Source organism: Strix uralensis, chromosome 23 (assembly GCF_047716275.1).
Source record: "Strix uralensis isolate ZFMK-TIS-50842 chromosome 23, bStrUra1, whole genome shotgun sequence".
NCBI classification, from domain to species: domain Eukaryota; kingdom Metazoa; phylum Chordata; class Aves; order Strigiformes; family Strigidae; genus Strix; species Strix uralensis.
The window spans coordinates 862,096-877,948 of NC_133994.1; the positions used below are offsets into that span (position 1 = coordinate 862,096).

The 15,853-nt window shown below is 55.4% G+C and overlaps 1 protein-coding gene across 3 annotated transcripts in view; it reads right to left on the reverse strand.

Annotated features, from left to right (window-relative positions):
• Nucleotides 1-1,412: 1,412 nt before the first annotated feature.
• The window catches only part of AJAP1 (adherens junctions associated protein 1), a 44,532-nt gene continuing 30,091 nt past the window's right edge, over nt 1,413-15,853 (reverse strand). The window contains exons 4-7 of one of the 3 annotated variants that reach the window (XR_012632046.1): nt 15,090-15,332; nt 13,545-13,675; nt 8,472-8,617; nt 1,413-8,072 (exon numbers count right to left, since the gene is read on the reverse strand). Coding sequence is in view for 1 of the 3 variants with exons in the window: in XM_074892894.1 (XP_074748995.1) it covers nt 13,603-13,675; nt 15,090-15,332 (316 nt within the window). In the remaining 2 variants the exon portion in view is untranslated. Of the gene's footprint in view, nt 8,073-8,471; nt 8,618-11,332; nt 13,676-15,089; nt 15,333-15,853 lie in introns of those variants that run through there. The other 2 variants (XR_012632045.1, XM_074892894.1) reach the window with 2 other exon arrangements.

Below are 15,853 nucleotides of genomic sequence, written 5' to 3' on the forward strand. Positions count from 1 at the left end.
CCTGCTCCCGTGGCAGTGAGAGGCTGTCAATCCACGTGAGCGAACCGTGCAAATCCGTGTAGCCCCGCGCAGCACCCACCCCCCCGGGCCGTTCGGCTCCTCCTCGTCCCCCACGTCCCCTCTCCCACGCTGCACGGCTCAGCACAATATTTCTCCTCTGCTCTCCCAGCAGCGACACTCGCAACAATTCAGGCTGGTGAGTACGTTTCCGGCTGTGATAAATAGCAGGGAAAGGAATGAGATCCCAACACTGTATTTCATGCCCTGAAATCCCACTTGTATCTGGAAACGAACAGGGCTCTCCGGCTGATATATGCAGCTCCGAGGCCATTCGCATCCTGTTAGCTTGTACACATTGTCACAGTGATTTAAGCTGGCAATTTGGCCCTAAAATGAAGAGCATCTCACTTTTTCCCTCCCTATTTTCCTATATATTTTCCCACAGAAGAGATCTTTTGGGGAGGATTTGGCCGGGCTGGGGACGGGTGGCATCCCCGGTCCTCATTTCAGTGTGTCGTCAGGGGCCCGGCACCACGGCAGAGCTGCTGCCACAGCCTGGGAGCGAAAGCAGCAGGTGGCTGTGCCGAGCTCCGTCCTCTCAGGTCGTCCCTCTTCGAAGTCGACACAGACACTCAGAAAGGCTTTTTTTCCCGTTCTAGGTCAGATGGCGTTTCGAAGAAGAGCAGCCGCGCCGTCGCGGGGAAGGGGAGGACGCCGGCAGGCGCGCAGCAGGGCTCTGGAAACTGTCCCCGTTGCCCGGCGAGCTGGGCAAGAGCCTCCTCCATGCGGTGCCTGGGCCCTCGCGTCCGTCTGTCCGTCCGGCGAGCAGAGCGCAGCTGTGCGATGGCAGGGCCGGCCCCAGCGTGAACCATCAGCACCCATTTCAACCCAAATTCACAAACAAAAAAATACCATTTTAATACACATCTGCTCACAGCAAAATGTCTCTTTATGTACAACATGTACCTAGGTTAAGCAATTCCATAATGCCCGCTTACCTTATTGCATAGCTGTTTATTTAAAGCATCATTAGTGACATTTAATTAACTCCCTAACTGTCCTATTAACGGGCTTCCCTCTTTCACGTGCTTCATCCAAACGCACACACACAGGTCCCCCTCCAAGCCGTGGGGGACACGGGGTGAGCCTGGGGACCCAGCACCCTCTTGCCTCCACCCCAACCTGGGTGCTGCCGCGGTGGGAACCCCAAGGGGATGCACGAGACCCTCCTCCCGGGATGAAGGCAGGGCTATTCCTTGCCCGAGGGGTGCGCAGCTGGGGATGTTTCTCCAGGGAAGCCCCTGGGCTCCTTCTTGCCGAGGGGTTGGCGCCCCCGTCCCCTGAAATGACCCCGTCCCCTCCCCACAGGGACCGCGGCCGCCGCGCGGAGGAACCCAGTCACCACCCGGCTGCGCGGTTCATATCAGTTTTAATAGCAACATCAGAGTACTAAATATACACAGGGAAATCGGTATAGGGTGGCATTTACAGTGCTTCCAAATACACAGCTTCCAAGTACAGAGACAAATTAAAAACCACTCGGGAAGGAAACAGTTCTCGCCTGCGTGGCCCTGCAGCAGCCGGCTCCCCGGCACCCCGCTGCCATCACCCCGGCTCGCACGAGAGCACCGCACACGTAGGTGCCGGATGCCTTGTGGCGCAGGGTTTTCCCAGGAAAATAAAGAAGTACTCAGTGATGTAAAACCGGTTACAAAGTAAAAGCTGTCTCATGTTAGAAAACGGTTTTTGGCAAAATAAAAATAAAGTGTAAACTTCACTGTACATGTCCTATCAAACAAAAAAATAAACCCCTCGGAACCTAAAATAGAAGAATCTGGGTCAGAAATCTGTGCCCTTAGTGTACATTTTTGTGCAACATATACTTTTTTCTCAAAGTAAATATTTTCTCCACTCGTGACACTATTAAAAATGTACCTACAAACGCTGAGAATAACTCTTAAAAATGCGTGAGAAGCGTTACATGAGATCTGGAGACCAAACCCACGGACTTCTGAAATGGTGAGGGATTTCTTGCTGGTTTTGAAAAAATCGCTTACAGATTTTATACCTGGTTGAACCAAAATTCCAACCACATTCATCCTGAAATGGGTGGGCTGAGATAGTATATATATATTTTTGTTCTATTTTATTTTTATTTTTTTTTTACAAAATATATATTATGTGTAGAATATCTACTATTTAACTACCATTTTAGCTGAACGACCTTCCTTCGCAACAAGCTGCCAGTGGAGAAGAGGTAACCTGAATTCTGCCCCCGCACGCTCTCCCACGCTGGGTTTGCCGTCGCCGCTCCGACCTCCCGGCCGCAGCACGGAGGGTGCGGAGGCCAGAGCGCCATGCGGAGCTGCCTCCCCCCGGCCTCTCCCCCGCCGCTGTGACCGGCCGCCCTTTGCTCTAGCTGGGAAGACAGAGTGAAGGTAAACGATCAGATTTGGAGAGATGGGGCAGCCGCCCCGGACCTGCTCTGCCCTGCGCGCCTGCGGATGCTGCGGGATGACGCTGCCCTCGGGACACCCCAGATTGCAAAAATCAGGGGCTTCAGCACCAAACCCAACCAACCCGCCCACGGTACCCGGAGGTGCTGCGACGCGGTAGCTCAGACCTGAAGCCCCAAACCAGCCCAGTTTGGTGCAGAAAAGAGCCCAGCGGCACCGGCCGCAGCGAGCAGCCCTGCCCACAGCCCTCGCCCAGGGAGTCGCGCCAACTCCCCGGCTCGGCAGGAGCAGCGAGTCCTGCAGCTCCCGCTCGGCGTTTGCAAGGAGTTTTGACAGAGGAGAGGTGCTGTGCGGCCCTGGGAGGTCTGGGCTTGCTGTAGAGCCCGAGGAAGGGCCACAGCCTCTCCTCTGCCAGGGAGAGAGCAGGGCTGGCCCAGCTCCCTGCAGTGAGAAGGGCTTGGCTCAAGCTCTTCTCTCTCTAAGACAGAGCCACAAGCAACCCACGGGCACCCCGCTACACGCCTGGGGGATTCAGCAGCCTTTTGGCAGCTGGGAGGCATTTCCTAGTAACCAAGGGGCTAAGAAATCCGTAAAATGAACCGAACAGCAACAAGAAGCAGCTAGCTGGAAGTTTACGGCAAAGCAAGGAGCAAAACTTCTTTTCTTTCCAAGCTGCCAGATCCACAATGGAACAAAACCCAGTAAAAAGCTCTGGTTTTCCAAGGAAAGGGCACATGGTTTTGCGAGGGGGTGGCAGGCACCCGATGCCGTGTCCGGGCTGTGCTCCGGGCCGCGCCCACGGCTGCTCACCGGGATTTCCTGCACGTCCATCGAGTCCCCGCAGCCCCGGACCCGGCGGGGCCGCGCACAAAGGACGTTCACTGCCCTGCAGCTCGCGAGCCGCTGCTCAACCCATCGCGATACAACCGGTGCCGCCCAGCACACGGGGCTGTATTTCATGGCGGAACATTTCCTGCTCCCTGCACAACGCTGCCGGGCTGGAAAACGGGCTCAGCTTCTGCATGAGAACAGAAAAAGCCCTAATCCTCCACACACACGTGAGTCCTTTCTGCCCCCACACAGGGGCGAGACCCCACTGCTCGGGTGAGCGGTTCCAGCGATTTAAAGTACCTGGTGGGACAAGCGTTGGCCAAACCTCCCCCGTTATTGTCGGACAGGCTTTGGGCTGGCTCAAGCCAATGAAACCCGGCACGACTCCCGCCAGCTGAGGATGAAGGTTTGTGTCCGGCAAGGGCAGCGATGGAAGGAGCCCATCTAGAGCCACCACCTGTGGCTGCGGCAGCCAAAAGACCTCGGGGTGAGCCAATGTGGCCGAAACGTGGCAAAGCTCACAAGGGGACGTGTTTGCCAACGCCACGCTTGCCTGCTTTTTCTCTGGTGTGAAAGATCTGGGCAACAGGTCTATTCCATGAAAACGTGACTATGTTTTCATTTCTTTCTTTTTTTTTTTTTTTGCTTTCCTCAATAGCAGGGAATGAAATAACCACAGTTCATTTCTCTTTACTATGAAAGACACTGGGATGCTCGGATCCTGCCTCGTAAATCACCGCATTTGCAGCTCCAGCCCTTCCCTTCTTTCTTCCCTCCTTTCCTTCCTCCTGGCAGTTGTCCCTTGGTGTGCTTGCCATGCATAGGGATGGGAGGGTTTCTCTGATAAAGTGCAAGTGCTGTTGGTCCTTATAAATAAGGGAAGATTGTGCATCTACTTTTGTTCCCTGGTTCACCGCCCATCTCCCGGTGACCAGGACATGTCCTTCTGCAGACTATGTGGAAAGCTCATGCAAGTCCTGGACGTCAGAAACCTGCTCCCGTCATCTGGGGTCAAAGTTATTTGCCTTCATTCTCTCTCCCTGACACACACACGGACACACACACACACACACACACACACACTTCTCCCTCCTTTTTTTGTCCTGGGAGCAGGGTGCTGGGCTCGGGGCAGGGCACCACCCTGCCAGCCCCAGCTCCACCTGACAACTCCCCTTCAGGCAGCGGGTTCCATACACACAGAAACACAGAACGATGCTTCAAACGCTCGGGAACGAGGAGTTGAGATATATTTTATGATGTCAGATTGCTATCGAGATTACACTGGAATACCCACAAGAACTACCAGGTGCAGCCAGCACATACAAATAAATACGAAGATCAATGGGTGAAGCACAACGGACGCAGCTCCCGAGCAGGAGTGGACTGATGATGCCAGCAAAGTCAAACAAAGAGGGAGAAATCAAAAACGTGCCAGGAAGGGTATTTTGCATGGGCTGCACCATTTACAGCAGTAAAACACAGAAGCTCCAGTACACTGGGATGACAGATCACCCTGGAGCAGTTGCTCTTCGCGCGGGTTCTGGCTGACCCCCCTGCTGCCACGGAGCCTCTCGTGAGTGCAGCCCTGGGGGGAGCAGCTCTGGGGGGCTCCCCTGCGCAGCCGCTGAGCGAGGGCACCGGGAACCCAAGCAAGACAACGCACCGCGCTCTTCACTGCACCCTGCCGCAGCCCAAAGCCCCCCCAGCCGTATCTCCCGGCTTGGGGGCGGGCCCCTGGGACACCCTGAGGGCCAATGCTCCCTGTGTTTCCCAGGAAAGACTAAAGCTTTGGGGGGGTCACTCCTCTAGCCCAGGGCATCCCGGGGAGGCATTGGACGCCCCAGAGAGCCAGACACGAGAGCCGCCCGGCAGACCCCCCCCTCTGACCAGTGCCCAGCCCTGCCATGGGAAGGTTTCCTCTCGCAACACCCAGAGAGAAGAGCAGAGCTCCTCCCCACTGCACGAGTCTAAGGGGACCCAGCGCTGTTAAATACCCCCCAACAGCGAGACCCAGCCCCGGGGACATGCATCTCTGTTGCCGCCCGTGCCTGCCCAGCTCAGCACCCATGAGAAACCACTTCGGCAGAAGGAACGGGCTCAGTCCTAGACTAAAACCTGGCCAGGAGCAATGGGAGCAACAGGAACCCCTCTCCTCCTCCTCTCCGGCTGCCCATCGGCATCAACCCTGGTGCAGAATGTGCCCGAGGCGATGCTCGAGGCTCATCGGAGTCACAGGGAATGTTGGCAACGCCCTTGGAGAAGTTTGGTTCAAGTCTGCAGGTAATTGTCAGGTCCAGCAAGGAAGACTTCTTCCTGGGGCAGCTTCCAAAAATTCAGGAAAAATAATCCAGACTGTGCAATTCCATCAGAAAAGGACAAAAAGGGATATGGAAACAGACTGCACACATGGCTATGTGCAATACCAAAAGTTTCTACCTTTTTTTTTTTTTTTTTTTTAACTGCACGTTCATTATAATAAAGAAATGGAGCTGAATAATTAGTGGATGAGTAGAAATGTGTATCTGGACAATTCTAAAAAATCGCTAGCATTTACGAAGGGCAGTTTACAAAAAGAACTGGAGGACTTTGGTCTGAACTCTGCTGTCGTTCCCACCCACATCACATCAAAGCAACCCAACCAAGCCCCACCTCGGTGTCTGACGGGAAGCAAGACTCTCCCGTGAATTGTTACAGCGCAGTCGCCCGGGAGCCCTCTGCAAGCTTCGCCTTGGCACGGTCTACGTGGGCAAGCCTGGGCTTGGAGCAGGACACGTGTTAAAGAACAGAAGCAAACCGGGACGAGACACCGGGCAGGTTGGGAGGCCCCAGCCCGCTGCTGCCATCCCCCGCTCCTGCCTGGCTCTGCCAGCCGTGCCGGTTTGGAAGGGGACGGCACGGCACAGCATGGCACGGCACGCCGCACCAATGGCAGCACCCGGCTCCATGGAAGGACTTGAACCGGCGGCTTGCGGGCAGGCTGGCGTGCTCACCCACACCCACCAAAACAGCCACCCCAGCAGGAGCTGCAGGGGCGATGGGATGTGTTTCTAGAGCAACACACCAAACCAGAGCCAGCGGAACCGTACTTCCCTGGCAAACTGTTGGGCAAAATTCCCTTTTGAACGCTATTAAATGATCCCCATGGTTGTGGACAGCGGGCCGCCTCCTCTCCTGCCACAGCAGGCCCAGCCAGGACCATAAGAGCCAAGGAAGAGGCTCCCTGGAGCTCACTGGCCACAGCCGGGGTCAGGAGGCAACGGGCTCGTTCCTCTCTTGTTTCTCACAAAGGGCTGAGCAAGCTTTGGTGTTGTGGCCAATTTAGAAACCGTTTTCCAAAAAAACTCCCACATCCCACTCCTGAATTTTGTCTCATGCCAAGAGAGGCCTATCCTTTGAAAGTCCACTCCTAAAACCCATCCCTGGCCAGCCCCGAGGTGTCACGCCCAATACAGCGGGGACCGCAGCTCTGCGAAACGAAGGGCAAACACCGGCTTTCGGCCTTTTTCCTGTGCCGTGATGACATATCGGGCTACCAAAGTCTGGAAATACCCTTCACCACCGCCTCAAGCTGCTACGGGCTGCCAGGAGCCGGGGAACCTGCCTGTGGCGAGCTCCCTGCCCGCCCCGCGTTGCCCCGCGCGCCGCAGCCCTGCTCCTGGGAACACGGCGCACGACACCGGATCGGCCGTGGGGTCTGTGGGGAGCGGCACCCACCGACCACCCCGCGAGCCCTGCAGCAGCCTCGCCGCAGCGTTACGCCTCCTCTGGCCTCCCACAGCAGGAATGCACTTTGTGAATTCGGCTCAGAGCATCCTTCTAGCTATAATCCCAGCCCGTTTCTGTTCCCCTCTCCTTCCAGACCCGCCTCCGGAGTGCTCCGCCATCCCTGCCGGAGCTGGGGGAGCCACGGGGCAGCGCAGCTGCGCTCCGGCTGGTTTTCGGGAAGCCTCACCCCGCTCCCTGCCAGGAGCCAGTCGCGCAGCCCCGGCCATCCCCCGCCACGCGCCTCTGTGGCCACGTCGCCACCGCTGGAAAAGCATTTCCAAAAAGAACCAAAACTATATATATATATATATGTATACATACATATATATGTTTATACATACACACACACACGTATATATATGTATATATGTCTACCTATATATACACATATAGGTTTGAAAGGCAAGCTGCCAAAGTAGAAAACATCGGTTCACCTAGTTTGTATTATGCGTGTTAAAGAAACGAGACTTTTAGCCCATGACATCTTCTTTAAAAATGAGTATTTAAGATCTTCAAAAATTGCTACAGTACAAAAAGTGTTTGTGTGTGTATATATATATTTTCTCTCTACATATATCGCAGGTATGTATGCGTATGGACCGGAATGAATGACCCCACCAGAAGAGACGCCCCACTCGTCCTCCACAACGTTTCTAGGCGTTATCGACTCAGCTTCGGCTTCTCGCGAAGTCTTTACATCGGTACATGGCACATAATGGTATTATTGGCACAGGTTCAGAGTCACAGTCCACGTCCAGGCTCCAGGCGCTCAGTCCTTCCCTCTCAGTCCCTCGCCGGTTCCTCTTCCTCCACGGGATTCTTTGCTCGCACATTTGTCCTTCTCTTCTCCAAAAAACGCGCTCTTTGCGAAACGCAGTTACCTATAGGCGTGTTCATTTTTATAAAAATATATTTGGCCCATAGAACGCTGCTCTTTGAGTCTCCTACTGGTAAACAGAAATGGTAGGTACAGGTAACCCATTATTTTTTTATATTTTTTACAGGTTCACCAATGGAATCCTGTTAAGGACGAGAAGAAAAACAAAGATTAAATCATGACAGGGAAACACATCACAGCTCGCCTCGCTCCGATGCCCCCCAGGAGCCCGGAGGCTTCCCCCTCCTCCCGGCCGTGGCCCAGCGGGGCTCAGGGGAGCAAACGGGCGAGTGTCCCGGGGGAGCAGGGTATGGAGGAAGCGGGATGTCAGCGACCTCCCCCTCCCCAGCTGCCAGTCTGCGTTCGGGACTGGGACCACCAGTTCTGCCTCCCCGAAGCAGCCCCAGCCCTGCCCAGCTCCTTCGCAGCCGTGTCTCGGGGGCAGCCTCCTGCCCGGGGACGCACGCGCTGGGACGGGGACGCTTTCGGCGAGCAGCAGCAGCGACTGCGAGGCTTCGGTGTGCCTTACTGCACACTTTTACCTCCTCGGGGCCTTTTCCAAAGCGTGATTTATTTCTGAGCGTCCTTGCGTTCTGGAGCTTTTCATACTTGGGCTAAGAGCAGCGAGTGCTCTGGCAGATGAGAAGACGATGATGAGTACTAACAAGATTTTCTAAAGTTAAATGCCCTAAAGAAATCAATAGAGAATTGGTTAAGCATCAAAACCAGAGATCCTATTGAAGTTCTTCTTAAGCTATTTATTCGCCGACTTCTGAAAGATCTCTCCCTGCGTAATCTTTAAACCTCTCTGCGAAGACAATTACTCCCCCTCATTAGCGTGTGGCCACTCGCTTTACGCGCGTGCGTGCCTCTCCGCAGGGCGACGGAGGCTGCAATGCAGCCAAGTGGCCCCGAGACAGCCAGAGCTGCCCCGGCGCCGGCTTTCTGTGCAGCCCCACGCACGCAGAGGTGCTGCCCGTAGCGACGCAGACGCCCCGGGCTGCGCTGCGGCCCCTGACTAGCTGCTTATCGGTAGTGAGAAACGCAACACGCTTTTTGTTCAAGGGTTCCTTCTTCAGCGTTATTTTGAAGCAAGATACCCCATATACACCATCTCCAAGAGCAACGCTGAAGTCTTAATTAGCGAGACAGATTTTACAGAGTCCTTAATCTCCTGCACCGGGGCTGTGTTGGGACTGCTGTTCCTCCTCCAAAGACAAGTCTGGATTTTTTATGATGACTCATTATCTGTTAATGTTAATACAAACCATTTGCTGTTGTTAGGCAGAACGGAGCCATCACAGCAGCTGCTCGCCGTGTTCAAAGCACAGAATTACCATACAATACTGTAAATTTTAACTGCCTCATGCAAAAGCTGGGGTCAGCTCAATGTTACCATACCAGTATGATTCTCAGGTCTCAAATCGCCACTTCCCTAACAGCGATGCCGAACATTTACATAGTTCTGGATGAATACTACTTAATGCATGCATTGCGGGATGTAAAATTTATATTGTATTCCAAATAGCCTCTTTGTGCAAAGTAGGTCAGCGCTTGATCAACCTTACAGATTTTTGTATAATCTCATTCCATGGGGTTTTTCAGTCAAAGAGAGGGGGATTAAGGACAAGAATAATGCAAAACCTCAAACTTCATTTCAGAAAGCCCCAAAGCCAGTAGGAAATCAAACCAAAACAGCCACAGTTTGCTGGGGTGCCCGGCCAAAGCCACACGAGTCTTCAGCAAAATTCACCTTTCAGTTTGTGAAACAGCGGCCGCTCCTGCCCTGCCTTGGCGCTGCGTCTCCTCTGGCAGCTGCCGTGATGGGGGGCATAGATAATTTTACTTCTTATACCCCTGTGCAGATAATTCCTCAGTGAGGTGCCTGGCACGGATGCTTTAACTGACTGCTTTATCTCCACCTAAAGCAGCCCTGGGCCGCGCTGCTGCTGCCGGCCACATCCTCTGCTTGCAGGACGAGCTGCGGGGCTGCCGGCAGCCTCCACCTCCCAGCCAGCGCTCCGGGGCCGGCTGCCGGTGGAGGCAAGTTGCCGGAAAGCTCCAGCAGCCGCTCGCCGCTGGCACCAGCACCCGCTCCCGGGAGCACTGGCGGCACAGGACCCCTCCCCACTGCTCCTCCGTTGGCACGGGATGAATCTGACCCCAGGAAATCACTTCAAACATCTGCTTGCCGTGTAACCAGATGAGTGGCACCAGGCTTCCTGACAACCTCAGCGCTGCCGGCAGCTCTCCAGGCTGGAGACGGCTCCGTGACGCCATTCCCTACATCTGGTCCCTGCCACCGCTCAGCCCAGCGATGCCATCGGCGCTGGCAGATGCCAGCCTGCCATTTAGGCAGCACGGCGCTCGGTACTTGTGCCGCTGATGGGCTGTGATACGGAAAGTCCACACTAAGCTCCAGCCAGCCTCCTGGCGCTCATCTAGTCGAAATGTCTGCACGCCCTCTCTGTCCTGCCATCCCTGTCCCTGGCCACATCGTTTGTCTTGCGCCTCTGGTAGTACTAATTTGCTTATTAGACAGCTAAGAGCTGTGAAGTGCCATCAATTAAAACTTGTAAAGTGCTTTGAGCCTTTCCAAGGAGAGAGGTTTCCAGCGGGGACACCTGTGCAGCATCTGACCCCTCCTGGTCTGTGGCCATGAGCCTGCAGAGCGGGGAGAGCCCCCCCTCCACTCGCTCCGGCTGGGGGGTGCCCCCCTCATGCCCTGCTCTGTCCTCTGCGCATGCCGAGAGAAAGGGGCTGGGAAGAGAAAGCTGCACAGAACCCTTTGGCCGGGAAGCTCCACGTGCTCTAGAGCATCCTTCCACCTCCACCGGGATGCAGCGCGTCAGCATCAGCTCAAGACACCGTCAGGCCACGTCACTGCTCCTGCCAAAGCCAGCCAGGAAAACAGCCACCCCTCCAAAAGAGGTGCCACCCAAAGCAGCTGCACCTCCTTTTGCACCAGTTTCTCCTCTAGAACTGGGAGCTGAAAGGCATCCTCAGTCCCACCGCTCCTCCGGTGCTCAGTGGCATCTGCCCGGTGACAGTACAAGGCAACCACGATGACAGGGGACAATCTACCAGGAAGCTATCGCAGTACCACCAGCCACACCATCTGCTCTCGGAAGGTTTTACCTTACACTGTGACATCTGAAACCTGAAATATTCATTCTGTCTGTGGGATGTCCCAGCCGGCACACTCGCATTCATGCAGAACGCTGTTTGCACGGGGTTGCGATGCGTCTTTCAACTGTGGGCTTGTGGGGAGCTCCGGGGAGCGGCGACGACCACCCCGGGCTGCGGGGCAGCCGTGCAGCTCCGCTGGGCACAGCAAAGCCCACGGGGAACACGTACATGCCGCGACCCTGGCAGCTCCTCGCTCTAACAACCGCACCCCGGTGGAAGATGTAGGCAAATGTGCACGGGAAATAGTACGGCACGGAAAAAATATTAAGCGACCTTTGTGGAACTCCTAAAGGACTTGGGTTGACCCCATTTTGGACAAGGGCAAGTTCTCCCGTTATCTGTGCCGTGGTGACATTCTCCACATTCCTCCTCCTGTACCGTAGGGATCTGTGGCAATCACCCGGGTTTTACCATGACGTACCACTTACGCATGTGTATTCCAGAAATAGCCTGGTGCAAACACATGCATGCATGTGTACACATGCAGAGAACACTTTATGCATTAATCTCTTTTTGTTAACATTAATGAAACCAAACATCAGCTTCCAGAACTGTATAAATAATTGAAACACTATTAGGGAGCTAATGCTCCAGGTACGACTCGGATAGATTTTTCCAGAACGCGTCAATACATGTTTTATGGATTCCATGAAAACAGGTCAATGAGAATTTCAAGGATTTAATAAGGCATAATGGACCGGCTCTGGACTATTTAAAGAAATCTATGGAGACAACCAGGGCGTGGTCCTTGGCACAGAGTTCCAGAGGACCTCGGGCCGGAGCAGCAGGAATAGCACCGGCTTCCCGTAGCGGGCAACAGCTCGGAGCTGCTCCTTCTCCTTCCCTCTACTTCAGGCCCGAACGCTGCTGATGGCATCCAAGTATGACTGGCTTGGGTTTTGTGCTGTTTTTTTTTTAAAAATCATTTCAAGCCAATGGACAGACATCACAAACCACAAAGCTCATGGCAGAAAAGGCACAGCAGGTTACTGCTCTGTGCTTCCCGAGGCCTGTGTCCGCCCGCGCCGTTGAGGAAGACTCTGCAGAACCTCCCAGCTGATCCTGCAGCTGCTCACTAACACCCGCTCCCTAGCCAGGTACCTTCGCACTTTGTCCCCCCCCAGACAGCGGCCACAATAAAAGTCAGAGAAATCAGGAGAGAGCATTCCTCGACGGGGAGCGAGAGCCTTTTAAATTCCCCGGCAAAGCCCCTCCAGCCAGGGGAGGCTCCCGGGGGGCAGAGCTGCCCCAGCCGAGCAGCGGGGTTGTGCCAGCCGGACCCTGCGGGCGAAGCGCCGGCGGACTGACAGCTGAAGCCTGGCTTTGCTTTCTGCTCTCTGCTTTCTCCTCTCTGCTCTCTGCCCACCTCACCTGGCCTGCCCAGACACAGCCAGCCCCAAGCACAGCCGAGACCATTAACTTTTTATTCCCTTCCATTCTAATCTAATTACATTTCTGTGTTCAATAGCTGAGCATAATGTTAAACAGGCTATTCCGAGCAAGCTGCAGTCAGGGAAGGCTGGAAATTTCATTTACACTGAATATATGATTCATTACAGCAGGGACTTGGGACAGACCAATTAATTCACCTGAGCGCGTGGCTCGAACGGGCACCGCTGCCCCACGGTGAGCTGGCACGCAGTGAACCCTAATTGCTTTTCCTGCCACCGCTATCGGCCGTGCCACCTTCAAAAGCAATACAAGGAGGTGAAAACGGCTCAAGCCAACTCAGAAAAAAAGAAAAATAATCCCCAAACAATGTACTGTTGCAACCCGTACAACATCGTTGTACTCCTCTGGTTGCAGCAGTACCCGAGGCATGAGCCCGGCTGCTGGCGCGTGCGCACAAGGCTCGCAGGCTCGGCTTCCCACACAGCAAGGAGGGGCATGGGAGCAGGAGGAGGAGGAGGAGGAGGAAGAGGAGGACCCAGCACCCTCGCAGTGGGAGCATGGAAGTGTTTATGACAGCAAACATCATCAAACGAGCTTTCGGGTACCAAGGGAGCGTGCATGTTGGATGCGTGGCTCTTGGAACGAGACGGGATGTCCATCATGCAACAAGAGGTTAATTACAGATCAGGCATTGCACAGCACGGAAATTACTATCACTTGTCGAGGTTTTAGAGGTGGGCTGGAACCACAAGATGAGGCTGAAGTTCAAGGCTGCCCAGGGAGCCTTCGCTCTCAAGTCCACATCCATCCCCGTCCCTGTCTTTTCGCTTGGGCCTGTCTGTAATTCACCTCCCTGAAAAGCCATTTTGGTAGCCCATGTCCCATCCATGGCGGGAGCCCATCCCGGCTGGGTAAGCCACCCTGCTCGGGTCTGACGTCCCAAAAGAAGCGCGAGCGGGAAGGTGGCACCAGGCAGGGGACAGCAGGCACAGAGGGGGGACACGGGATGGACGCGGGGGGAGCGTGGTACGTACCAGGAAACAGCCCGATGGCGTCTGCCCTGCCCCCAGAAGTCAAACAGGCTTCGGCCAGTCAGCAGGAGATTTCAAACCATTTCTCAGACACAAAGGCCACGGGAATAAGATGCCGGTCAGAAGAAGAGGGTCTGCAGCGAGCAGAAAAAGGGGCTTGCACGTGCTGGTAATGTAAAACACAAGGAGCAAGCCGAGATGGCCTGCTGCAAAAATCAGCTTTTTTTAGAGGAAAAAAACCCAACATCTCTAAAGTAATGCTTTGAATGGGCTCATTGGCCTTGGAAAGCAGGGTGGTGCAAAGCAGAAAAAGAAGAAGAAAAAGACGGACTGCAATATCCAGCAGTTTTACCCCTGTGCACGAGCACCTCAACGCAGCCAATTGCTCTGGGGACAGCTGGCCCCAAACGGCAGCATCTCCCGGCCGCCCCCTCCCGTCCCCGCGGTCCCGCAGGGCTCTGCCATGCCCATCGCCTGCACGGGGCCCATCAGGCTGCCTGGAAACACCCCGAGGCCAAGAGGGTCCCAGAAAGCATCGCCTGAGCCCAGAAAAGCAACAACCCCCTTCCAGCCAGAACCAGGGCACCCCAGCATCGCTGGGCTGGGCTCCACATCAGAATCAACGCACGCGTACGTTCAACGAAATGGTTTGAAAATCCCTGCCAATTCTCTGCCTTCTGAGATCTGAGGAAACCCTGAAGAATGTGAACTAGCAAAACCCCATGCGCACGCAGAAGATGATGGTTAAAAAGCTGTCTGTTAAGCTGTTGGCCTCCAGGCTTCTGTCCTTCATGCAGGTAGACATCAGCTGCGGGCGGCACGCGCGCCGTGGTCCAGCCAGGCTGCGTGGAGAGCTACTTGCTCATTTTCTCCCTCAAAACTCCTCCTGATTTCTCCTCTAGCTTTGCTGGGGAACGTGCATTTACCTCTTGGGGAGACTGCACCGGCGCCCTGTGAAAGGGCTTCGGGAGCCAGCCCAGGGCATGGGGAGGGGTCGCTCCCCACCTCCTCCCCCCATGCAGGCGAGGGGCCTGCCGAGCGAGGGCTCGCATCTTTTACACTGCGCCGCCAGCTGCTCTGAAGCCCCCTTGTTTAATGCATCATTATTTCACGCCAGACAAACAGTTCATTTGGCTCTCGCCGCCCGCTCCTCCATTAATCACCCCCGCTCGTTCGCAACCCAGCAGCTTTTGATGCCACTTAGGACACAGCACGGATGCTGGAAGATGGATCCAGCAGCATTTTACGTGCTGGCGGCAGCAGCCGGGAACTGAAAAACGTGCGGTGCCGAACACTGCCAGGGCTGGCTGAGCCAGGGGGGTACAGCTGGCCGACGCGGCGAGGACAGGGGCCTGCCGAGCCGCCCGCTCGTCCTCACGGGTGGGATGAGGGGTCCAGCGGCCGTGCCCACGCTGGGCTACGGGGCGGGCGAGCATCGTGGCCTGGAGAGCTGCAGCAACGCAGCTCTGCCACATGCACCCAGGGCATCTCCCCTGGGCCACGGACCCCCAGGACCGGAGCAGGACGGCGCTCCCCGACCCGCCTCACCTGTTTCCGTTGAAGGTTGTTTTATAATCCCCGGGCGAGCGCAACGCCTCCTCCGCGTAGACGGGCACAGGGGTCCGGACGCACTCGTGGGAGCACTGCAGCGTCTCGTTGTAGGCGGTGAAGATGTCGAGGGTGCTGGGCACGCGGGCGGGGGCGAAGTCGGTCAGGTTCTGGCAGCTCTCCTCTTGCTGGTCCAGCTTGCGCTGGTGGCTGTTGCGCCGCGGGCGCCCGCTCTGCGCACAGCTGGGGCGAGAAGAAGGGACATGACGCAGGGCGCATCGCTGACGCTCGGCAGGGAACGCGCCTCGTCGGCCATTAATTACACGTTGCTCAGCGTTAAGACTAGAATTCAGGCACTTCAGAAAGATCAGCCTCAGTCAAGCAGTCATTTGGCTTGCCTTTTTTTTTAAGGATCAAATTTAAATTTTAGATACAAGCTTTTTACCACCAGAGGAATTACTTAGCAAGTCATACGGTTATACCTGCAGGAAATGTAAGCCTTTTTTTAAGTGAAAAGATGCAGGCGAGAACAGGGAAGTGAAACCCTTTCCATTTGGGAGGCACCAAAAGGTTTTAACTTATTGGGATAAATGAGCTCAGGATCTGGTCTGAGGAAGCAGATGCTCCCCCCCGGCCGAGGGATGGCTGGCGGGGCACCCCTGCTCCCTGGTGACTCCACCGGCTCCGGAGGCTCCAACGGGATCTTGTGGCCATGCAACGCTTCTGCTTCGGTATGAATGAACCAAGGAGAGCCCCAGCGAGCA